The sequence below is a fragment of the Tachyglossus aculeatus genome, chromosome 3, assembly GCF_015852505.1.
Source record: "Tachyglossus aculeatus isolate mTacAcu1 chromosome 3, mTacAcu1.pri, whole genome shotgun sequence".
Lineage (NCBI taxonomy): Eukaryota > Metazoa > Chordata > Mammalia > Monotremata > Tachyglossidae > Tachyglossus > Tachyglossus aculeatus.
In genome coordinates, this window is record NC_052068.1 from 16,168,117 (window position 1) to 16,194,244 (window position 26,128).

The following is a 26,128-nucleotide window of genomic DNA, read 5'->3' on the forward strand; positions in this document are numbered from 1 at the left end:
AGCACTGTACTAAGTGCTTGGGAAGTACAAGTTGGCAACATATAGAGACAGTCCCTACCCAACAGTGGGCTCACAGTCAAAAAGAATGTCCTAAGTAGTAATGTCAGGATTACCTATAGAGCCTGGGGCGGCTGTTTAAAGTGGTCAGGTTGGTATAGTGCAATGATAAACTCATTAAGGGTGGGGATTGTGTCTACCAGCACTATTTTTATTTTTAGTAAGCATCTATTACGTGCCAAGCACTCTTCTAAGTGCTGGTGTAGATACAAAGTTGGGCACAGTCCCTGTCCCACATGGGGCTCAAAGTCTTAATACCAGTTTTCCAGATAAGGTACTGAGGCCCAGAGAAGTAAAGTGACTTGCTCAAGGTCAGACAACAAACATGGGGCAAAGCCAGGATTAGAACTCATGTCCTCTGACTCCCAGCTCTTTCCACTAGACCATGCTGCTTCCCTATTTCTATTTTAGTCCCCTAAGGACTAAATTCAGGACTTCATCCATGGAAAGTGATCAATAAATCCCTTTGATTGATTGACAGATATAGTAGACTTTCAAACTTTAAGATGCCACTCATAGTGAAATTCCCCTATGAACATGTATGTCACTGAGAAGATCCTGTACAAGGCCTCCAGTCCCTACCGTACTGTGTACCTACAGAAACAGTTTTTTGTGATGTTGTGTTCTCCATCTGCCAGGCCTGGCACAGGTTTAGCCTCCTGGTCTCACAACCCTAATGGAATTTTTGCTCAAAAAGTAACAGGAAAGTCAAGTGAGATCAAAGCAGAAAGAAAGCTAGCCCAAATTTTGCCTTATGCCGTCGTGTCGTTTCTGACCCATAGTGATGCCTTGGACACATCACTCCCAGAACGCCCCACCTTCATCCACAATCACTCTGGTAGTGGATCCGTAGAGTTTTCTTGGGAAAAATACAGAAGTGGTTTACCATTGCCTCCTTCCACATTGTAAACTTGAATCTCACCCCATGACTCTCTCCCCTCGACTCTCTCCCATGCTGCTGCTGCCCTGCATGGGTGAGTTTTGACTTGTAGCAGATTGCCTTCGACTTGCTAGCCACTGCCCAAGCTACGAATGGAATGGGTAGGCTTTTGCTTGACTCTCCTTCCCATATTTGACTGGTAGAGTCCTGGAAACTCTCCAGGTGTGACCCTGAGATGGGAAGCCCAAATTACTCATATTGAAATGGGAAACTTCTGAAGTTCTGGAAGAAGGACAAACAGTATTTCTTTGGGATAGTCCCTGTGCTCCTCAGGAGAAAGGTTTTTTCCAGTTGGACGTAGGTTCTGAGTTATAAAAGTTTCTAAGGAGAGTACTATGGTTTCCATGAGAAATGACAATAAGATTACCTCCGGTTTGCATTCCACTTCCTTTATATTCTTGCCAGGCGTCAATCTCATTGCCGAAGAAATGCTTTCACTCCATGACGAATGTTTATGCTGATGTGCGAGGGAACTCTTACTTGCTAGACTCTTCTTCTCAGATGCTATGGATGGGGTACAGGGGGAAGAAAAAAAATCAGTGGAAGAAGTAAGATGTGACTCAAATTCAGACAGTTTATGGGTGACTTCTAAGGGCAAAGCTTAGCGTTGTAGGGCAGGACAAACAGACTGCTTGTCTGTTTGAGACAGGAGCTCTCACTTCCAACTCCAGGGCAGTGATGATATTCATTGTACTTGTCTGGGCATCATTCTGTTTTGGATATACAAAGAAAACTTCTACTGACATTAAGCGAGCACAACAGACAGTTTCAACTGGTTATACATCCACTCAGTTCTGCCACAACACAAGTTTTCATCGTGCCTTTTGGCTAGTGTTTAACAGCAGAATTAGCAAATGTTCCAACCACTCAAAAGTGCCTGGTTACAGCATGAAGCTATGTCAGAAGAGACTGTTTCGCATCTGTGGTGGTGGTAATCAGAGGGTACGCTACAATCTGAGTTTTCCTTATTGTGTGGAGTTTGGTGAGCACACAACCCTCACTTTATAAGACAGTGGCCAAACAAGATATTCAAACACCTATGCATAGGCTATATTTTATTGTATGCTTCCTTTCTGAAAGTCTTAATTTCTAGCTGAGCAATCTCTTTCACCTTATGACAGGTATTGTTAGCTAAATGTAGCCCGTACATTCCATTCTCTTGTGATGTAGGTTATATTCTTGACAAACACTGCATTAAAACCAATTCGTGTTATAGTACATCTTAAACGATGTTGTGGATAGTTACAGAACAGCTTCTTCTGAAATCTCTATGAACTTGGATCTGTGACCCTTGGGCATTTGATATTTCCCCCACCCTCAGTCCCACAGTACTTATGTACATATCCATAAATAATATATTATAAATTATTTATTTATATTAATGTCTGCCTCCCTCTCTAAATAGTAATAATGGTATTTAAGCACTTACTATGTGCCAGGCACTGTATTAATAATAATAATGGCATTTATTAAGCGCTTCTATGTGCAAAGCACTGTTCTAGTGCTGGGGAGGTTACAAGGTGATCAGGGTGTTCCCCGGGGGGCTCACAGTCTTAATCCCCATTTTACAGATGAGGTCACTGAGGCACAGAGAAGTTAAGTGACTTGCCCAAAGTCACACAGCTGACAAGTGGCAGAGTCAGAATTTGAACCCATGACCTCTGACTCCAAAGTCCGTGCTCTTTCCACTGAGCCACGCTGCTTCTCATGGATGGTTGGATGGATACAAACAAATCAGGATGGACCCAGTCCCTGTACCACATGGGGCTCATGGAAAAAAGAAGTGACTTACCCAAGGTCATACAGCAGACATATGGAAGAGCTGGGATTAGATTGTAAATCCTTTAGGGACAGGGAATTTGTTTAAAAATTCTAATGCAGTGAATTCTCCCAATTGCTTAATACAGTGTTCAGCACATAGTAAGCACTCAATAAATGCCATTTATTTTCCCTATGGTATTTGTTAAGCACTTACTATGTGCCACACACTGCGTTAGACAGAGTAGTTACAAAGTAATCAGGTTGGACTTCGTCTCTGTCCCATATGAGGCTCAAAATATTCATCCCCATTTTACAGATGAGGTAACTGAGGCACAGAGAAGTTCAGTGACTTGCCCAAGTTAACTAGGCAGATAAGTCGTGGAGCTGGGATGAGAACCCAGGTCTGTCTCCAAAGGCCATACTCTATCCACTAGGCCACACAGTTTATTGATTGCTAGTTTCATCTCATCATGTTCTATCCAGATATGTTGGTGTTGCAGAAGATTATACCCCAATTCCCTGATTGCATTCTATCTAATACACGTACAGGAAAGATATTTATGGGAGAACTGAGTGTAAGTTAAAGAGGGTTGCCTGGGGACGTACAACTTCAAACTGCTAATGTGTGAATCACGTTTTCCTTTTCAACAGTAAAGTGAATTTATAATTGAGTTGAGATAGCAATGTTCCACTTCAGGCCAGAGAACCGGTTAGGCTCCAACCATCTCTTGGATGCAGTATCTACTATTGTCAGAGGGATCAAAGTTGTCCATGAGCCAAGCGACAGCTCAAGTGTGGTCAGCTGATCTTTGTTGTCTTCTAAACCCAGTGGAATGAAACACAGTTATTTCTTCTATACAGCAACAATTGTTTTCTTGAAGAATCTCATGTTGTGGAAAAACTGTGTTAGAACAACCACTGATTCAATGGGAATGAATAGGTTGGGGCATAGTTAATTTGATGATACTGTCATGATTGACATTTTTCAATATGAATTTCTATCTATAATAGTGTTATACCCCACTATTATTATTATTTTATAGTATCAAACACGGTTTAGTTGCACAAATACGGAGAAATGGAAAATACATGTTTGGGAGCCTTATATGTAAGGCTGAAGCATAGCATGGGAATCATGGCAGCATCTCTGTGATGCTTCTAGATTGTGAGCCCACTGTTGGGTAGGGACCGTCTCTATACGTTGCCAACTTGTACTTCCCAAGCGCTTAGTACAGTACTCTGCACACAGTAAGCGCTCAATAAATACAATTGAGTGAATGAATGAATCGCAACTTGATCCATGCCACATAAGTGGACACAACCATTTTTTCCTACACCGAATCTACTTGTGTTAACTTGCAGCTCATATTAATCTCAAAACAGATTTAGGTTGTGGGAAGAGCATTCCCTAATTAGTCCCCTTGTACCATAGCCAAACTGTGTAATGCACATATGTGCTGTATCTGAAATCACTGTATTCTCTGCTCATGGGAAAGAGTGATAAATATAAATATTTACATAACTTGTTAACCATAGGATAGCCCTTGGCATATATAGATGGATACCGGGAAGAGGCATGGCCTAATGGATAGAGTATGTCTCTGGGAGTCAGAAGGATCTGGGTTCTAATCCTGACTCTGCCACTTGCCTGCTGTGTGAGCTTGGACAAATCACTTCACTCTTCTGGGCCTCAGTTACCTCATCTGTCAAATGAGGATTAAGACTATGAGCCCCATGTGGGACAGGGATTGGGTCCATCCCGATTTGCTAGTATCCACCCCAGTTCTTAGAAAAGTGCTTGATGCAAAGTAAGCACTTAACATCATACAGATATCTAAATCTCTTGCAGGCATTTTGTTCATTGATTTGGAGCAGATAAAATGTTATGTTAGGAGAGAGAACGGTCTAGTTCACTTCTTGCCAAGTTGGAATGGTTTTGGACAGACGAGATCCTAGGTTTCACGGAATTAACATCAACCACATCCCATTCTAGGCAATAGAGACCTAGGAATTGCTGCCAGGACTTCGCCGTTGTCTCTTCCCACAGAGGCGTGACATCTTCTATCTTCACTTCGCACTCTCCTTGTTTCACGGACAGGTCCATCTTAAAGGCATCCTCCAGTACTTGCTTCCGCTGAGACACAAGTTGGTGCCAGACATCAAGGGCACACTTCAGAATATCATGTTGAACTAGGGGAGAGAGAAAATATTCCTCAGGTAAGTCAAGGGAAGGGCCTGGAAAATGAATAGAGCCTGGTAGTGGAGCATGTGATCTCATTGTGATTGAAGTCTTGGAAATATGTTGCCCACTTGTACTTCCCAAGCGCTTCACAGTAAGTGTTCAATAAATACGACTGAATGAATGAAAACCCATCAAAGTTCAGGGAAGGTTACGGGGCAGAGGTCTTAACTGACTTCTTGGTTCATTTCAACTTGAATCTCTGGTACTAACTCTGTGGTATTGTACCCTCCCCAAGCACTTAGTACAGTGGTCTGCACACAGCAAGTGCTCTATAAATACAACCGATTGATTGATTGGTCCCAGTCCAACATTGCAGGTTCACCCAGAAGCATCAATTGCTTCTATTATTGATAACCCTTCTCAGCCATCTTTGCATAAAACCTTCCTTTCGATTCACTTAAAAGGCTATTTTTCTGGACACCTCTAGATTTTTGTCTTGATTTTCTGGAGGTGTTTTGGGGCATATATTAATTTTACTGACTGACCCACAGGAGGTCTTGACCTGGGATATCCAGGAAATAGAGGAGCCTGGTTTTATGTTAAGTTTTCTGGTCCCAAATGGTAACACCTCTGGAACCATTCACCCTCATTCTATTGACTCTAACTCCTTTTCCCCTTTTATAAAGTTGAAGGAAAAGGCACGAACATATTTTGCACTCCTTCATATTTTCTATTCAGCCCTTTTAGGCCTCAGATAAACCAATCTCCAGTAGAATAAGCAGCTGAGGTGCTTTACTTTCCTTTTTAATGATATTTGTTAAGCACTTAGAACAGTGCTTCACACATAGTAAGCACTTAATAAATGTCATTATTGTTATTATTAGTAGTAGTAGTAGTAGCAGTAGTATATGCTTAACTGTAATAAGTTGATACAAGGCAACTAGGTTGGACACAGTTCCTGCCCCGCATACGACTCACAGTCTTAATCCCCATTTTACAGATCAGGGAACTGAAGGCACTGAGAAGTTAAGTGACTCACCCAAGGTCACACAGTAAACAAGATGAGGAGGAATGATTAGAGAACACAGATCCTCTGAGTCTCAGGCCCGTGCTCTTTGCACTAGGGGTTGCTAAAATTTTACGACATCTTCAGGTAGAAATTCTAAAGAGCATTAGAAAAAAATCTCTCTCACTCTGGGAGGTTTGTGGCAAATAATCTGAATGGTGGATGAGGAGGAGAGGTAGAGAAGGAGAAGCAGCATGGTCTAGTGGATAGAGCCCGGGACTGAGAGTCAGAAGGAATTGGGTTTTAATCCCGGCTCTTCCACTTGTCTGTTTTGTGACCTTGAGCAACTCACTTCATTTCTCTGTGCCTCAGTTACCTCATCTGTAAAATGAGGATTAAGAATATGAGTGCCATGTGGGACATGGACTGTGTCCAATCTTGTATCTACCCCAGCACTTAGTACAGTGCCGGGAACATAGTAAGCACTTAACAAATACCATAAAAAAATATAGGAAGATTATGATGATGATGATGATGATGGAGTCACCCATCATTCATTCATTCATTCATTCATTCGTATTTATTGAGGGCTTACTGTGTGCAGAGCACTGTACTAAGCACTTGGGAAGTACAAGTTGGCAACACATAGAGATGGTCCCTACCCAACAGCGGGCTTACAGTCTAGAAGGGGGAGACAGACAACAAAACAAAACATATTAACAAAATAAAATAGATAGAATAAAAAAGTACAAATTAAAGAAATAGAGTAATAAATACGTTGGGGAGGTTACAAGGTGATCAGGTTGTCCCACAGGGGGCTCACAGTCAATCCCCATTTTACAGATGAGGTAACTGTAGAGAAGTTAAATGACTTGCCCAAAGTCACACAGCTGACAAGTGGTGGAGTCAGGATTTGAACCCATGACCTCTGACTCCAAAGCCCGGGCTCTTTCCACTGAGCCACGTTGCTTCACTTAGATAGCTTTACTTTCAAATTCTCCTCATCCAAGGGAAAGAGGAACACTGGCTTTATTCATGTAAAGAACCAACATAAAAGAAAATAATAATAAATAAGATATATTACCATCACTCAAGGTTGGGAGATCTGCCCCTCCTTGTTCATTTACCTCTTCATTTGGGGTTAGGAACACTTGATGATATGGGGTTATTCTAGGGTTAGGGTCCAGTCCAAATCCCTCTGGATAACTAGAACCAACAGAAATGACTCTTTATTAAGAGGCAGTGGATGTTAACTAAATGCTTTTGTATTTTCATTAGACCTTTGTTCTTGAATAAGCCCTTGCGTCCCTTAACCGCGTCCTATTGGGAAACCCAAGATACTCATCGGCAGATGGCTTAATCCAACTAAAGCGACATCTAGCACAATCAACCAGAAGGAAGAAAAATTAGTAAACTTTGGAGAATTGTCAAAGGTAGAAAAAAATGTTTTCAACGGCTAGACCTCATCTCTTCTAGAGAAGCAGCATGGCTCAGTGCAAAGAGTGCAGGCTTTGGCATCAGAGGTCACGGGTTCATATCCCGGCTCCACCAATTGTCGGCTGTGTGACTTTGGACAAGTCACTTAACTTCTCTGTGCCTCAGTTCCCTCATCTGTAAAATGGGGGTTAAGACTGTGAGCCTCCCATGGGACAACCTAATCACCTTGTAACCTCCCCAGCACTTAGAACAGTGCTTTGCACATAGTAAGCGCTGAATAAATGTCATTATTATTATCTCTTTGGGTTGTGCTTCACTGAGCCTTTACAATGTCTGTCCTGCTCTCAAGCTTGGAACCTCCATCATCACTTTGTAGATTTATATAATAGTTGTTTGATGACCACGCTTGATCAATTCTTCTGTCATCTCACCCAACCAAACTGAGTTCCTGGGAGCATTTAATGCTGTCAAACATACTGTAACTCTGGACCTCACCTAGTTCTCATCTTCTCTCTGTAAACACTTGTTCTCCAATTCCTTTACTAACTTTCTGTCTTCCCATCACCCTTTTCCTGTGACAAAGGTTCAATTTTGGGCCTCAGTTTTTTTTGAGGCTTTTTTTTTTGTTATTTAATAATAATAATGGCATTTCTTAAGTGCTTACTATGTGCAAAGCACTGTTCTAAGCGCTGGAGAGGTTACAAGGTAATCAGTTTGTCCCATGTGGGGCTCACAGTCTTAATCCCCATTTTACAGATGAGGTAACTGAGGCACAGAGAAGTGCGTGGCTTAGTGGAAAGAGCCCGGGCTTGGGAGTCAGAGGTCATGGGTTCAAATCCCAGCTCCGCCACTTGTCTGTTGCGTGACCTTGGGCAAATCACTTAACTTCTCGGTGCCTCAGTTCCCTCATCTGTAACATGGGGATTAAGACTGTGAGCCTCCACGTAGGACAACCCAATTACCTTGTATCTACCCCAGCGCTTAGAACAGTGTTTGGCACATAGTAAGCACTTAACAAATACCACTATTATTATTGTTAAGTGATTTGCCCAAAGTCACAGAGCTGACAAGTGGTGGAGCCGGGATTTGAACCTATGACGTCTGATTCCCAAGCCTGGGCTCTTTCCACTGAGTTGGTAAGTGCTCACTATATGCTAGGCACTGTACTAAACACTGGGGTAGATCCAAGCTAATCAGGTTGGACACAGTCCATGTCCCACAAAGGGCTCACATTATTATTCCCCATTTTAATGGTAAGGTGGTAACTGAGGCACAGAGGAGTGAAGTGACTTGTCCAAGGTCACCTAATAGACAAATGGCAGAGCTGGGATTTTCAACTCCCAGGCCTGTGCTCTATCCACTAGTCCATACTGCTGTTCCATCTACCACTCCACTGTATTATACTTCCCCAAGTGCTTAGTACAGTGCTCTGCACACAATAAGTGCTCAAATATCGTTGATTCATCTATGTCAATGAAGAATGCATAGGTAGGACATAGGCAGAAGACAGATAACAGAGAAAAATAAAGAAACTCCTGGCTCTGCCACATGTCTGCTGAGTGGCCTTGGGCAGGTCACTTCACTTCTCTGTGTCTCGGTTACCTCATCCGTAAAATGGGGATTAAGACTGTGAGCTCCCTGTGGGACAGGGACTGTGTCCAAATTGATTACTTTGTATCTACCCCAGCGCTTAGAATAGTGCTTGGCAAATAGTAAGTGCTTAGGAAATATCACAGTTATTATTATTATTATTATTATTATTAGTTTATTATTATTATGGATTTGTAATATTTAAAGTACTTCAGGAATTTATTAATCCAAAGAACTCAATCCTGAAAAGGGAAGAGTTCCATATTATAATTGTTCTGGAATGTCACACATCCAATCTTAACAAGGACCCTGTAGCATTGGTTTCATATGACTTATAAATATATGGCGCTCAAACAATGAAGAAAGAATGGAAATTGAAATAATGTGGAACTTAAAGAGACGTCATAGGATATTTAGAATGTAGTTACTCCAGGTCATTAACGAGATGGTCACCTGATATTTACCCACCCTCACTCCCATAACATATTTGTCTATATCCTTCTAGTCTCCCATTCCCCTTCTCTGTAATATATTTAAATGTCAGTCTCCCCTTCTAGGCTGTAAACTCCTTGTAGTCACATCTATCAACTCTTTGGTATTGTGCTCTTCCAAGCACTTAGTACGGTACCCTGCATGGAGTTTGAACTCAATAAATACTACTGATTGAGTTTTTATGGTATTTCTTAAGTGTTTACTATGTGCCAGGCACTGTGATAAGTGCTGGGGTAGAGAAAATAATCAGTTGGACCCAATCCCTGACACACATGGGTCTCACAGTCTTAGTCACCATTTTACAGATGTGGTAACTGAGGCACAGAGAATGTAAGCGACTTGCCAAAGGTCACAAAACAGACAAGTGGTGGAGCCGGAATTAGAACCCACATCCTCTGACTCGCAGGCCCATGCTCTTTCCACTGGAAAACACTGCTTCTTATTGATTGATTGATTAACATTGATTGACACTGATTGATAATCATAAGCTCAGCTAGTCCAATGCCCTCCATAAAAGCCAATGTCCCCAGCCCTGGTAACACACGCAAATCCTGGACCACATCACTCATCAGATTATGGCAGCTCCTTAGAATTAGTGTAGTTTAAATAAATAAACAAATAAGAATCCATTTACACGTGTTTCCAACGGGCCACTTGGAAAGCTTTCATCCCCTGAGTACACACACACAGTTTTTGATGAAAAACCAAAGCATGATAGGAACCAAAAAAATTGTGCTTTTACCTTCTTGCACTGAGTTGAAAGAGGCAGTGCATAAGGCAGATGATGAACCCAATGTGAGAATTGTATGTTGCAAAGATAATATCCCAGTGTTCTCGAAGAAAGTTCAGAATACCTAGGAGGCTGAGACATTCAGGTAGCGTCTGTTGAGGTTTAGACAAGCAGTAAAGAATGACTCGGTTTAAACTACTGTATAAGGAACCAACAACTGTTTCCTTTTGAGGGGCAGCATTGTCAATGACCTGTAAAAATCAAGGCAAAACAGTCACAATCTTCCTTCCTATGGATGCAGTCTTCGATGACCCACCAGGATGTCAATGCCCAAAAAGGCGAAGACACAAACGTACGGATCTTAAATTCACGTAGCACCATTTTCCATGGTTCTCTTTGTAGACACGGACTCCCACTGAAATGAATCAACTTGAATCACTCATTCCAAGACATATTAAAACATGAGCTACTAAAAACAACTAAGCACTGAGCGGAGTATGTTTTCTCCCAGCTCTCATAGATTCTATCACAAAAAAAGTCTCTATTAGGACACAGGGCTTGTGAGATGTGTAGGAAATAGGGAGAGTGTTTTAAAAATCAGTAAACCAGAAGATTATATTAATCAGTCCCAATTTAGTAATCGGGAAGGACAGATGTCTACCTGAAATGGGCATCAACTGGATGAGTTCATGAAGACTACCTATAATGTCTGCTGAAAAAATAATCAGAATATTGTCATTAATATTTATATATATGACAATATTCTGATTATACTTTTATGTATATATATATATATATTTGATACAACCATCCTATGAATATGTATATATGTAGTTATCTGTTTCAAAACTGATGCACAGATTTAAAAAAAAAATTTTCATCATTTGTCCATTGCTTAATTTTGTTAAATTCAAAGAAGGTCACAATGAAAATGAATCAGTGTTTCACAGTTTTCGGCCTCTCAATAATAATAACAATAATAACTGTGGTACTTTTTAAGTGCTCACCTTGTGTGAAATGCTGTATTAAGCCCTGGGGTACATAGGAGTCTCTAGACTGTAAGCTTGTTGTGGGCAGGGAATGTGTCTGTTTATTGTTGTACTAAACTCTCCCAAGAGCTTGTTGCAGTGCTCTGTACTCAGTAAGCACTCAATGAATAAAACTGAATAAACTGAATGAAGGAGGTTTCATGATGGACATGGTCCCTGTCCCAGGTTGGACTTACAGTTCAAGTTGGAGAGAGAACAGGTATTTAATCCTCATTTCCAGATGAGGACATTGACACACAGAAAAGTTAAGTAACCTGTCCAAGGTTATACAGAGGCAGCGGTAAAAGTGGAGTTAGAACCCTCTACCAGGAAAAATCTGTTTCCTGTGATTTTCTGTGTAATAAAAATAATAATAATAAAATGATAATGGTATTCATCAAGTGCTTTCTATGTGCCAGACACTGTATTAAGTTCTGGGGCAGGTACAAGCAAATTGGGTTGGACAACGACCTTGTCTCACATGGGGCTCCCAGTCTCAATCCCCATTTTACTGATGAGAGAACTGAGGGACGGGGAAGTGAAGTGACTTTCCCAAAGTCACACAGAAGACAAGTGGCAGAGCCAGAATTAGAACCCATGTCTTCTGACTTCCAAGTCCGTGCTGCCTCTCTATATCAGTGAAGCTCTGTGGCCTAGTGGAAATCAGCACAGGCCTTGGAACCAGGAGACCTGGTTTCTAATCTCATCCTTGCAGCTTGACTGCTGTGTGATCTTTGGCAAATTATGCGACAGCACTGGGCCTTAGTTTACTCATCTGTAAAATGGGGCTAAAACAACAGTTCTTCCTTCGCTTTAGACTGTGAACCCCAAGTGGGACAGAGACTTTGTCAATCATCATCATCATCATCATCATCAATCGTATTTAATGAGCGCTTACTGTGTGCAGAGCACTGTACTAAGCACTTGGGAAGTACAAATTGGCAACATATAGAGACAGTCCCTACCCAACAGTGGGCTCACAGTCTAAAAGGGGGAGACAGAGAACAAAACCAAACATACTAACAAAATAAAATAAATAGAATAGATATGTACAAATGAAATAAATAAATAAATAAATAAATAGAGTAATAAATATGTACAAACATATATACATATATATATACATATATCAATCAATCAATCATATGTATTGAGCATTTACTATGTTTAGATCACTGTACTAAGCTCTTGGTAGAGGACAATACGACAGAATTAGCACACACAGTCCTTGCCCCTCATGAGCTTACAACCCTGGGTCAGGGAGGGTAGAGGGGAGGGTGGCGAAGAAGGGGGAGTCCAATCTGATTTTGTTGTAACTGATCCAGCTCTTAGTACAATGCCCAGCACATAGTAAGTACTTTATAAATACCATAATCATTATGCATAATTATAATAAGCATTGAGGTGCCAGTGCTTAATACGGTGCCTGGCACAGGCTAAGCATTTAACAAATATCAATAAAAAAATATTCCAATTGCCAGAGGATTTCAGAGACACAAACCTCCAAGCACTGACTGTCTTGATTATAAGTGTAAGAGATCTAATTTTTAGGAACAATTTAATGTCCCCCTGAATTGTAAATATAAAGGTAAATATACCTTTTATGACCAATTTCCTAGTCTCAAGACTACAAAAACTGAGTCATCATCAATCGTATTTATTGAGCGCTTACTATGTGCAGAGCACTGTACTAAGCACTTCATTCTACTACTTTCACAATTTATTTCGTTTTACACAGATAACTTACTGCCATGATCTGTTCGGTAATGAAGAGAAGAATCTGTTTTGGATTTGAAGTAAACATTCCATTATAAAGCTTCTCCACCAACTTCTGAGTAAAATACGAAACATTGGCTAATGCAATAGCAGTAGTGGGTTCTGAACTGTGGTGAGGATCTTTATTTCCTGCAGGGAATACAATTTGTTTAAATAAATGAGTGAAACAAAATCAACCAGCAGCTATTTGGCTACAACAGTTTGGGCAGTGATCCTGTCTTTCTGTTGGGTAAAACTCAGTTAGTTTCCAACTTGAAACTCTAGAGTAGAATTCAGTGTAGACATGATCTGCAGAACGATTAAACATTTTTGATCCCGAACCCATATAAAGCCAAGGTCCAAATAGAGGATAATGGAAATACTGCATTACAGGGTCAGTTACAAAGCAGAACATTCCAGCAGTCTTTATTCAAATCCATAATAATAATAACAATAATGATGGTATCTGTTAAGTGCTTACTATGTGCTGAGCACTGTTGTAAGCACTTGAGTAGAAACAAGGTAATCAGGTTGTTCTACGTGGGGCTCACCATCTTAATCCCCATTTTACAGATGAGGTAACTGAGGCACAGAGAAGTCAAGTGACTTGCCCAAAGTCACACAGCTGATAAGTGGGGGAGTCAGGATTAGAACCCATGACCTCTGACTCTCAAACCCGGGCTCTTTCCACTAAGCCATGCTGCTTCTCAGTGGCATAATCCATTTTGCCACTGAATATGGGGACTAACTCTGAAGAACTGTTCCACAGAGTGCGGTGATATAAAAGCGTGCAAAATGATGAAAGGAAAATGAAATATCTTTTATGAGAAAAACGAAATAAAGGACTCTAAGTCATTTATTCCAGAGAAGTCGAAGGATGGACTTGGTAATACTCTCCAAAGCATTAGCCTAAGGACGGTACTGCTGGTTTGGGGTTTTTTTGTAATCCATAAAGTAGAATAATGAGAAGAAATTGATTAAAATATCAGCAAGAGTGATAAGGATAAGGCATTTTTTTCTGAAAAAAGGATTAGATACAGAAGAAATTAATCTGCCATCAGATTGACTGAGCCTTTGTGTGTAGAGCACTGTGCTAGACAATTCAGAAAGTACAATAAAACAAAAACACACAGTCCTTGTCCTTGAAGAGCTTGCCAAGGAGTAGATAAGCATTGTGTGAATTCATTCATTCATTCAATCATATTTATTGAGCGCTTACTGTGTGCAGAGCACTGTAGTAAGCACTTGGGAAGTACAAGTTGGCAACATATAGAGATGGTCCCTACCCAACAGCGGGTGTGAATGAGGCTAGAAAGCAGGAGAGATACAACTATTAAGAGCAAAATCATCAAGAAAATGAATAAAAAACTGATCAGAATAAATAAATCAGTATATGCATAAGTGCAGTGTTTGGGGAGGAATGACCTGGGGAACTGTTAATTAATGATAATAAATGATAATTATGGCACTTTTTAAGCATTTACTATCTGCCAAGCACTGTTTGGGGTAGATCCGATTTAATCAGGTTGGACACAGTTCCTATTCCACAGCGGGTAGACAGTCTAGAAGGGAATAGGATTTAATCCCCATTTCACAGTTGGGGAAAATGAGGCACAGAGAAGTTAAGTGACTTGTCCAAGGTCACAGAGTAGATACGTGGCAGAGCACGGGATTAGAACCCAGGTCCTCTGACTGTCAGGCCCTTGCTCTTTCCACTGTACCATGCTGCTTAATAAAAGAATGTCCCCCTGGAAGAAGTAAGGGAAGAAGGCAATCCAAAGGTGTGAAAACTGGTGAAAGCTAAACTGGTAACAGTGCAAGTGAAGCTGGTGCGTTACTTCCCTGCTACAATCGAGGAAGTGTTCAAGCCAAAATCACTTTGAAAGAAAATAAAAGAGACTAGAGAACCAGGTACTGTAAGAAGGTTAGCTGAGGAGTATTCATTCATTCAATCGTATTTATTGAGTGCTTACTGTGTGCAGAGCACTGTACTATGCACTTGGAAAGTACAGTTAGGCAACAGAGAGAGACAATCCCTACCCAACAACGGGCTCACAGTCTAGAAGCGGGAGACAGACAACAAAACAAAACAAGCAGACCGGCATTAGTAGCACCAAAATAAATAAATAAAATTATAGATATATATATTTTATGAATAAAATAAATAGGATAATAAATCTGTACAAATATACACAAGTGCTGTGGAGCAGAGAAGGTGATAGAGCAGAGGGAGGGAGTAGGGGTGATGGGGAGGGGAAGAGGAGCAGAGGAAAAGGGGGACTCAGTCTGGGAGGGCATCCTGGAGAAGGTGAGCCCTCAGTAGGGAAGAGTAGAAGTGAAGAGTCATAGGGGTTAGGAAGAAAGTAAGCATGCGAAAAGGGAGCCAATGGAGGTCTCCAAAATAATATTTTAAAGATTTTCAGAAAACATTTCAGACTTGGAGAAAAATTCAGGTGACAGAAATACATTCAAACTTCCATAGGCAGGGCGATGGTCCATATGACCTCTTGGGATCTGGTCACCTCTGAGGTCCAATGGATTCTAACCATGAATTGAAATGGCTTGACTTTCAGGAGGAATTGGAATATTGGAATCCTAAACAAGTTTAATCTCAATCTTCTGCATAAAACGGGGTAGAATTAAAGATTTTTTTATCCCATTCCTTACCTCTGGGTCTTGTCAAAACACTCTGACCACCACCTTCACTAATGATGTGGAAGATATCCATGATAGAGAGCAGGATTTCAGACTGGAAGCATCGCTTTTGTTGATTGGTGGCATTCTCTGGAGAAGCCTGAAATGGTTCCAAACCACACTTCAAGAGAAGTAGCAAATTAAACAATCCAACTATTTACTGAGTGCTTATACTGTTAAGAGCACAATACTAAGTGCTTGGAAGAATTCAATAACTGCTACACATAATCCCTACCCTCAGTAAAATTACAATTTAGCTGGGGGCAAAGGACACTACAGTAAATTACAGATAGGAAAGCAACAGAGTTCCGTTTGGGGGGAATAGAGGGGAGGAGAAGAATGTACCCAAATACTCAGAGAGTAACAATGGTCTCCCCCTTCTAGACCGTGATCCCCTTGTTGGGTGGGGACCATCTCTATATGTTGCCGACTTGTACTTCCCAAGCGCTTAGTACTGTGCTCTGCACACAGAAAGCGCTCAATAAATACGATTGAATGATTGACCTCCAAGGGTGGCTCAGAAGTGTAGAATGACAGGAGTAGATGGAGAAGGGGAGGGGAAATGAGTGACTAATCATGAAAGAACTCTAGGAGAAGATGGGATTTCAGAAAGTAGTATTCATAGAAATAGAATTTTATTAAGCTCTTACTATGTGCTAGGTTTTCGGGGGGCATATAGGTCCAGGAAGGAGGAACAATTATTTCAGGGAGAAACAACTACATGGGGAAGCAGCATGACCTAGTGGATAGAGCGTGGGCCTGGAATTTAGAAGGACCTGGGTTCTAAGCCCAGCTCTGTCACGTGTTTGCTGTGTGACCTTGGATAAGTCACTTAACTCTTCTGTGCCTCAGTTCATCTGTAAAATGGGGATTAAAACTGTTGGCCCCATGTGGACAGGGGCTGTGTTCAACCTGTTTAGTTTGTATCTACTCCAGCGCTTATGCACATAGTAAGTACTCCTCCCCTCTCTATCGCCCCACTCCCTCCCTCTCCTCTACCCCCTTCCCTGCCCTATTGCACTTGTGTATATTTGTACATATTTATTATTCTATTCATTTTATTAATAATGTGCATATATCTATAATTCTATCTATCTATTTTGTTGCTACTGATGCCTGTCTACTTATTTTGCTTTGTTGATGCTTTGCACTACTACCTGTGCAAACTCCATCTCTGTGAACAGTATGTTCGCCTGCCCCATCCCCCCAAAAATCACAGGCATTTTAGACTTATTGAGCAAGTGGAACTTGTTAGATTTTCCAACCTGTGCTTGTTTTGGGTGAATGCTTTTTCACCCACAGTGCATTCTTGGCATCCATTTCAAGAAGAGCTAGATCAGAGGAGCCAGGTGTTAAACTTCTCACTGAAGTGGAAGGAAATACGTTTCATAGAAATCATTGCTTCTTTCTGGAAATTCCTGATGCTTTCAGGAGAGTGAGATGCCCAAGGACACAGAGATCATTCATTCATTCATTCATTCATTCAATCGTATTTATTGAGCGCTTACTGTGTGCAGAGCACTGTACTAAGCACTTGGGAAGTACAATTTGACAACATATAGAGACGGTCCCTACCCAACAGTGGGCTCACAGTCTAGAAGGGGGAGACAGAGAACAAAACAAAACATATTAACAGAATAAAATGAATAGAATAAATGTGCACAAGTAAAATAAATAAATAGAGTAATAAATACATACAAACATATATACATATATACAGGTGCTGTGGGGAAGGGAAGGAGGCAAGGCGGGGGGGATGGAGAGGAGGAGGAGGGGGAGAGGAAGGAGGAGGCTCAGTGTGGGAAGGCCTCCTGGAGGAGGTGAGCTTTCAGTAGAGCCTTGAAGGGAGGGAGAGAGCTAGCTTGGCGGATGTGTGGAGGGAGGGCATTGCAGGTCAGGGGGATGACGTGGGCCGGGGGTAGATGGTGGGACAGGCGAGAACGAGGCACGGCAAGGAGATTAGCGGCAGAGGAGCGGAGGGTGCAGGCTGGGCTGGAGAAGGACAGAAGGGAGACTGATCGCACACAGATCGCACTCTGTGCCTCAGCCAAGGTATCTAACAACTGAATACTAGTTCCGCATACTCAATCCATCACCAAAACCTGCCATTCTCATCTTCACAACATCGCCAAGATCCGCCCTTTCCTCTCCATCCAAACCGCTACCTTGTTAGTACAATCACTTATCCTGTCCCAACTGGATTACTGCATCAGCCTCCTCTCTGATCTCCCATCCTCCTGTCTCTCCCTGCTTCAGTCTACACTTCACTCTGCTGCCCAGATTATATTTCTACAGAAACGGTCTGGGCATGTCACCTACCTCCTCAAAAATCTCCAGTGGTTGCCTATCAACCTTCGTATCAAGCAAAAACTCCTCACTATTGGCTCTAAAGCTTTCCATCACCTTGACCCTTCCTACCTCACCTCCCTTCCCTCTTTCTACAGCCCAGCCCGAACACTCTGCTCCTCTGGTGCTAACCTCCTCACTGTGCCTTCTTCTCACCTGTCCCGCCATCGACCCCTGACCCACATCCTTCCTCTGGCCTGGAATGCCCTCCCTCCTCACATCAGCCAAACTAGAACACTTCCTCCCTTCAAAGTCCTACTGAAAGCTCACCTCCTCCAGGAGGCCATTTTAGTCTGAGCCCCCCTTGTCCTCTGCTCCTCCTCCCGTTCCCATCACCCCGACTCCTTCCCTCTGCTCTACCCCCCTCCCCACCCCACAGCATTTGTGTATATAAGTACATATTTATTTTTCTGTTTATTTTATTAATGATGTGCATATATCTACAATTCTATGTATTTATATTGATGCTATTGATGCCTGTCTACTTGTTTTGTTTTGTTGTCTGCCTCCCCACTACTAGACTGTGAGCCCCCTGTTGTTGGGTAGGGATTGTCTCTATGTGTTGCTGAATTGTACTTTCCAATTGCTTAGTACAGTGCTCTGCACACAGTAAGCGTTCAATAAATATGATTGAATGAATATTTCACTCTGGAATTGCTGTGGGTGAGGATTCATTCCTTCACCTTTCCAACAGCTGACAAGGACCCAGCTCTTTTTTACATAGCTACAGCTTCCTGCCTTCATTTCAACCCTGCCCACTCTTTATTCCTTAACATTGTGGCTCTTCACTCCCAGGGACCTAAAGGACCCATATTCAATTCAGCAAAGGAACCAGAAATTAAGCAGTTATTACTGTTATCAAACTTACCTATAACCTTTAACTTATCTGGCCCCACACTTTATTGAGCACTGGGATAGATATAAGATATTCAGGTTGAACGCAGCCCCTGTCCCACATGGGTCTCAGTCTTAATTCTCACTTTACAGATGAGATAATTGAGGCACAGAAGCAGCATGACATAGTGGAAAGACCATGGGACTGGGAGTCAGAAGGACATGGGTTCTAATCCTGGTTATTTCTCGTTGTTGTGTGACCTTGGTCAAATCACTTCACTTATCTGGACTTCTGTTGACTCATCTGCAAAATGAGGATTGAGACTGTGAACCCCATGTGGAACAGCGTCTGTGTCCAGTACAATCTGATTGAATTCATTCAATCATATTTATTGAGCACTTACTTTGTGCAGGGCACTGTACTAAGTGCTTGAAAAGTACAAATTGGCAACATATAGAGGCAGTCCCTACCCAACAATGGGCTCAGCACTTAGTACAGTGCCCAACATCTATTGAACACTTAACAAATCCCACAACTATTTTATTTTCATTTACTGTAAAGTCATCAGTATTTTTTTTTTATCCTCATCAAAGACATTTGGTCACAACTTGAGGTCCAAGTCCTTTCAGTCACTGTTTAAGATTAATTATCCTGCCCTGCCCCACCCCGTAGGTGGTTCTGTCCCTTTTGGGGATTTATTCTACTTAGCACACAAGATAATAATAATACCAACATGGCCTAATAGAAAAGGGCCCAAGCCTGGGAGCTAAAGAAACCGGGCTCTAATCCTGGCTCTGCCACTTCCCTGCTGTGTGATCTTGGGCAATTCACTTAAATTCTCTGTGCCTGGGAATGGTATTTTAAGCACTTTAAAGCACTCAATCTCTCCCCAGCCTCGCCTCACTACTTTCTACTACTACAGCCCAGCCCACGCACTTCATTCCTCTAATGACAACCTACTCACTAAACCTCCATCTCTTCTATATGGCCACCGACCTCTCGTCCACATCCTACCTCTGGCCTGGAATGCCTTCCTTCCTCTTATTCAACAGACAATATCGCTCCCCATGTTCAAAGCCTGATTGAAAGCAAATCTCCTCCAAGAGGCCTTCCTAAATCCTCATTTCCTCTTCTCCCACCCTCTTTCTGCACAGCCTAGATTTGCTCCCTTTATTCTGCAAATAGTAAGTGCTCAATAAATACTACTGAATGAATGAAAAAAAGAATATTCCTCCCCGCCCCAGCCCCACAGCACTTAAGTACCTATCTGTAATTTATTTATTTATTTTTATGTCTATTTCCCCCTCTAGACTCTGAGCTCATTGTGGGAAATTAATATGTCTGCTATGTGGTTATACTTTCCCAAGTGCTTAATACAGTGCTCTCCAGACTGTAAGCACTCAATAAATAAGATTGATTGATCGAATGATTGATATTTGACACCTGTCTACATGTTTTGTTTCATTGTCTGTCTCCTCTTTCTAGAATGTGAGCCTGTTGTTGGGTAGGGATCCTCTCTATATGTTGCCGACTTGTACTTCCCAGGTGGTATTTATTAAGTGCTTACTATGTGTGAAGCACTGTTCTAAGTGCTGCGGGGGATACAAGGTGATTAGGTTGTCCCACGTGGAGCAAGCACTCAATAAATACGATTGATTGAATGAATGAATGAATGTTTATTAAGCACTTCCTATTGGCCAATATTCCTCTCCTCCTGGAAACCTCATCCTACTTATTTACCTCATTCTCCCTACCCACACTCCGTAGATCAATTTGATTCATCCCCATGTCTGACTCCCCCTTCTAGCCTGTGAGCCCGTTGTTGGGTACTGACTGTCAACTTGTGCTTCCCAAGCGCTTAGTACAGTGCTCTGCACACAGTAAGCACTCAATAAATACTATTGAATGAATGAATGAATGAAATGGCTATACTGATTTGGTTCCCAAAGATACACCGTTCATTACCCAGCTAGGTGAAAGATAAACCAGCATGGCGTAGTGGTTAGAGCACGGGGCTGAGAATCAGAAGGTGATGGGTTCTAATCCCAGCTCTGCCACTTATCTGCCAAGTGACTTTGGATATGTCACTTCACTTCTCTGTGCTTTAGTTACCTCATATGGAAAATGGAGATTGAGACTGTGAGCCTCACGTGGGACACGGACTGTGTCCCAACGATTATCGCCCCTCTAGACTGTAAGCACGTTGTGGGTAGGGAATGTGTTTAACATTTTCTACACTCCCAAGCGCTTAATACAGTGCTCTGCACACAGTAAGTGCTCAGTGAATATGACTGAAGGAATGAATGAATGAACCCACTTCCAGGCCTGACCTCAAGAAGGAATTCCAAAGGATGCCATTGCTTATGCTTTGGGGTGCTGATCAGAATCTCCATCAGAAGGATGCGGATAAAGTCACAAACTTGCTTCCGGGCAGGGTGAACTGTTGGGAGTCCAGCTGGGGGTCCAGCGCAGCTCCCGCCTTCAGTTGCAATTACCGGGTGGTCTACAGCACCCGAGTTTTCACTTATTCCCTGGGGAGAAAAAAACAAAATGGCAGGATCAGGTCATCCTAGGGATGAAGGGATTCCCCTTCATTTTTTTATAATGGCATTTATTAAGCACTTGCTATGTGCAAAGCACTGTTTAAGAGCTGGATAATGGCATTTGTTAAGTGCTTACTATGTGCAAAGCACTGTTCTAAGCGCTGGGGGGGATACAATGGGATCAAGCTGTCCCATGTGGGGCTCACAGTGTTAATCCTGCTTAAGAAGCTGCTTAGAGAAGCAGCGTGGCTGAGTGGAAAGATCGCAGGCTTTGGAGTCAGAGGCCATGGGTTCAAATCCTGGCTCTGCCAGTTGTCAGCTGTGTGACTTTGGGCAAGTCACTTAACTTCTCTGGGCCTCAGTTACCTCATCTGTAAAATGGGGATGAAGACTGTGAGCCCCCTGTGAGACAACCTGATCACCTTGTAACCTGAACAGTGCTTTGCACATAGTAAGCGCTTAATAAATGCCATCATTATTATTAATCCCCATTTTACAGATGAGGTAACTTCTAGACTGTCTAGACTGTCTAGACTTCTAGACTGTGAGCCCACTCTTTTAGACTGTGAGCCCACTGTTGGGTAGGGGCCATCACTATATGTTGCCAACTTGTACTTCCCAAGTGCTTAGTACAGTGCTCTGCACACAGTAAGCGCTCAATAAATACGATCAATTGAGGCTCAGAGAACTTGAGTGACTTGCCCAAGGTCACACAGCAGACATGTGGTGGAGCCGGGATTTGAACCCATGACCTCTGACTCCAAAGCCCGGGCTCTTTCCACTGAGCCACGCTGCTTCTCTGCAGGAAGGTGAATGAAGTCACCATTTTGGGGTTAGAACAATGAACAGAAAATTATTATTATCCTCTTCCTCATTATTATTATTATTACTGTATTTGATAAAGGCTTACTATGTGTCAAACCATGTTCTAAGTGCTGAGTTAATCCATTCAGGCACAGTCCCTGTCTCACAAGTGTTCAAAAATCTAAGTAGGAGACAGTACAGGCACTGAATCCCCATTTTACAGATGAGGAAACTGAGCTACAGGGAAGTGAAGTGACTTGCCCAAGGTCACACAGCAGGCAAGTGGCAGAGATTAGAACAGAACCCAGGTCCTCTGACTCCCAAGCTTGAGAAGCAGCGTGGCTCAGTGGAAAGAGCATGGGCTTTGGAGTCAGAGGTCAGGGGTTCGAATTCCGGCTTCGCCATATGTCTGCTGTGTGACCTTGGGCAAGTCACTTAACTTCTCTGAGCCTCAGTTACCTCATCTGTAAAATGGGGATTGACTGTGAGCCCCACGTGGGACAACTTAATCACCTTGTATCCTCCCCAGCGCTTAGAACAGTGCTTTGCACATAGTAAGTGCTTAATAAATGTCATTATTATTATCATTATTATCATTATTATTATTATTATTATTATTATTATCATTATCTTTGCATTAGACCATGCTTCCCCTAAAATCCGGACTCATACATTCTGTTGTCAGAATGACCAGGGTATGACTTCCTCATTCAAGTCCCTTGGATTCTCAATGCCTCACTAGGTCCAAAACATTAATTTGTAAACTTAATTAATCTTCAATTAATGAATTACTTAGAAGACGGTGAGACTTTATTAATTGATGTGTGGAATCCTTGACTGGAGAGAGACGGTATGGAAATCTTTAATGAAGTATGGCCAAAACCTTTTCATTAGAACACTAGGGAGTTCTGGGGTATGCGGTTTCTGTCCCACATTTCAAGTTCACTGGACTTCATTTGAGTAAAACATGCATGCCACAGGCAGGAGAACAATAAATATCCCCCCTACTTGAACTATCCTCAGCATTTTCTTTGTCTCCAGCTTTGTCTCTCGTCTTGCCCCCATTCTAAAACCTCCTTTCTTCACCAGATCTGGCAAAGGTCTTCATCTTGTGTCTCCTCCTAATCTCCAACTCAGCCCCAGGGAGTCCCTCCTCTTTTTTCTGCTCTGTGAACGGCACAGAACATTTTTGAGTCTTGCATCTAGCCAAGGTTTCTAGCCCGCATCTGGTTCTAATCAAACCCTCAAAAATACCCCACTTTCTTCCACCCTGACGCTGCTCCTGGACTCATAACCCCTGCCCACCCAGCAATGAATACAGAAAATTGGGTCGCAATCAAATATGCTACTCTCTACATCTCCTTGCAGTACTTTTTTCCTGATAGGTAAACAATACAGTCTTAGGAATGATGACACTTCAACTCTATACCCAAATTGAACTAGCATGTGTCTTCTGGGATAGGGGCCAATGTGAAAAGTATTCCGCGTCAGAAATCTTCTATATAAACCAAGAAAAGGAATGGGAAATTCTGCTTGGATGTGATGTATTTATGATATTTCAATCCCAAATGCTGCTTGGGTTTGATCATCCATAAGGTTTCCAGTTCATAATAATAATAATAATGATGGCATTTACTAAGCGCTTACTATGTGCAAAGCACTGTTCTAAGCACTGGGGAGGTTACAAGGTGATAAGGTTGTCCCACGGGGGGCTCACAGTCTTTATCCCCATTTTACAGATGAGGTAACTGAGGCACAGAGAAGTTAAGTGACTTGCCCAAAGTCACACAGTTGACAATTGCCAGAGCCGGGATTTGAACCCATGACCTCTGATTCTAAAGCTTGTGTTCTTACCACTGAGCCATGGTGCTTCTCTCTGTCAAGGTGCAAATTAATTTATTGAAGTACAGTATTGTGGGACTTAAAGAGAACTGGAAGGCCAATTTTATCTGTCCGCTAGATAGGATTACATACTATAGAGAAGCAGCATGGCTTAGTGGATAGGGCCTGAAAGTCAAAAGGACTGGGTTCTAATCCCATCTCCACCACTTTCCTGCTGTGTGAACTCAGGCAAGTCACTTCACCTCTCTGTGCCTCAGCTACCTCATCTGTAAAATGGGGATTAAGACTGTGAGTCCAAGGTGGGACAGAGACTGTCCAACCTGATTAATTTGTATCTACCCCAGGGCTTAGTACAGTGCTTGACACATTAGTAAGTGATTAAGAAATACCATATCCCCCCAAAAACAAGCATAACAAGATTTAAAGCTTTTCATTAATGCTACTTTTCTTCAAAGCAGAAGACATTTACTTGAAAACATCTCTTTGGTGCTCGAGAAAATTGAGAGTTAAGCATGTTAGTGCTTAGTATTCCCACGCCTACCTTTTGAGTTCCTGAAGGGAAGATAACTGCAGCCAAAGTCTGGAGAAACTCTAAAGAGCCCCACATGGGGTCCTGAGGATAGCTGTGATATATAAGGCAAAGGAACTGCATCACATTGCCAGGGTAGGTGACTTTCCAGGAGTCATCGCCAGAACCTGTGAAGGGCTACACACCAACAACACACATATAACACAAAAACAGTCAAAAATTGGGGGTGGAATTCAGGACACATTTGGTCATCTGCTGCACTTTAATGGGGAAGCAGTAAGGCCTAGAGGATAGAGCATGGGCCTAGGAATCGGAAGAACTTGGGTTCTAACCCTGGCTTCACCACTTGTCCAGCGTTAGGCAAGTAACACCCGCACCCTCCGCTCCTCTGCCGTTAACCTCCTCACTGGGCCTCGTTCTCGCCTGTCCTGCCATCGACCCCCGGCCCACGTCCTTCCCCTGGCCTGGAATACTCTCCCTCCACACATCCGCCAAACTAACTCTCTTCCTCCCTTCAAATCCCTACTGAGAGCTCACCTCCTCCAGGAGGCCTTCCCAGACTGAGCCCCCTTTTTCCTCTCCTCCTCCCCATCGCCCCCTCCTATGCCCTACCTCCTTCCCCTCCTCACAGCACTTGTATATACTTGTGCAGATTTATTACTGTATTCATTTTACTTGTACATATTTACTACTCTATTTCATTACTGATGTGCATATTGCTATAATTCTATTTATTCTAACGGTTTTGACACCTGTCTACGTGGTTTTTTTTGTTGTCTCTTCTCCCCCTTCTAGACTTTGAGCCCATTTTTGGGTAGGGACCGTCTCTATATGTTGCCGACTTGTACTTCCCAAGTGCTTAATACCATGCTCTGCACACAGTGAGAGCTCAATAAATATGATTGAATGAATGAATATTTATGCCTCAGTTACCTCGTCTGTAAAATGGGGATTAAGACTGTGAGCCCCATGTGGGACACGGATTTTGTCCAACCTGATTAGCTAACATCTACCTCAGTGTTTAGAACAGTGCTTGACACATATGAATCACTTAACAAATACCATTGTACACTATTATTGAAAATGTTCAATCAATCAATCATTTTTATTGAGCACTTACTATGTGCAGAGCACTGTACTAAGCATTTGGTAAAGTACAATACAAGAGAATTTGCAGACCTGTTCCCTTCCCATAAAGAGCTCAGAGTGAGACAAGTTTTTTGATACTCTCTCCCTCAGTTTCTTCATAAGCAACAAGCTAGTCATCTCAAAAAAAAAATGTTGCAATGGTGATCATTAGCACTGAAAGTGATTTAATAAGTATCCACGTGAATCAATCAATCAATCAATCGTATTTATTGAGCGCTTACTATGTGCAGAGCACTGTACTAAGCGCTTGGGACCGGCAGGTTTTGGTGACGGCTTGGATGTGAGGGGTGAATGAGAGAATGAAGATGAAGAAGGCTTAGATATAACCATGTTGACTGTAGTTCCTTGAACATTTTTGAATAAGAACCAATTGGATTGAAATAGGAAATAGGAAATAGGAAAAGTTCT

General features: G+C 42.2%; 1 protein-coding gene across 1 annotated transcript in view; it reads right to left on the bottom strand.

The window, feature by feature from the left end:
- The window catches only part of WDFY4 (WDFY family member 4), a 442,717-nt gene that overhangs the window by 279,413 nt on the left and 137,176 nt on the right, over positions 1–26,128 (bottom strand). Inside the window, exons 31-38 of the mRNA XM_038744298.1 lie at positions 24,584–24,748; positions 21,184–21,384; positions 15,646–15,772; positions 12,971–13,128; positions 10,208–10,446; positions 7,031–7,152; positions 4,763–4,948; positions 1,365–1,501 (exon numbers count right to left, since the gene is read on the bottom strand). Of these exons, the coding sequence (XP_038600226.1) occupies positions 1,365–1,501; positions 4,763–4,948; positions 7,031–7,152; positions 10,208–10,446; positions 12,971–13,128; positions 15,646–15,772; positions 21,184–21,384; positions 24,584–24,748 (1,335 nt within the window). The remainder of the gene's footprint in view (positions 1–1,364; positions 1,502–4,762; positions 4,949–7,030; positions 7,153–10,207; positions 10,447–12,970; positions 13,129–15,645; positions 15,773–21,183; positions 21,385–24,583; positions 24,749–26,128) is intronic.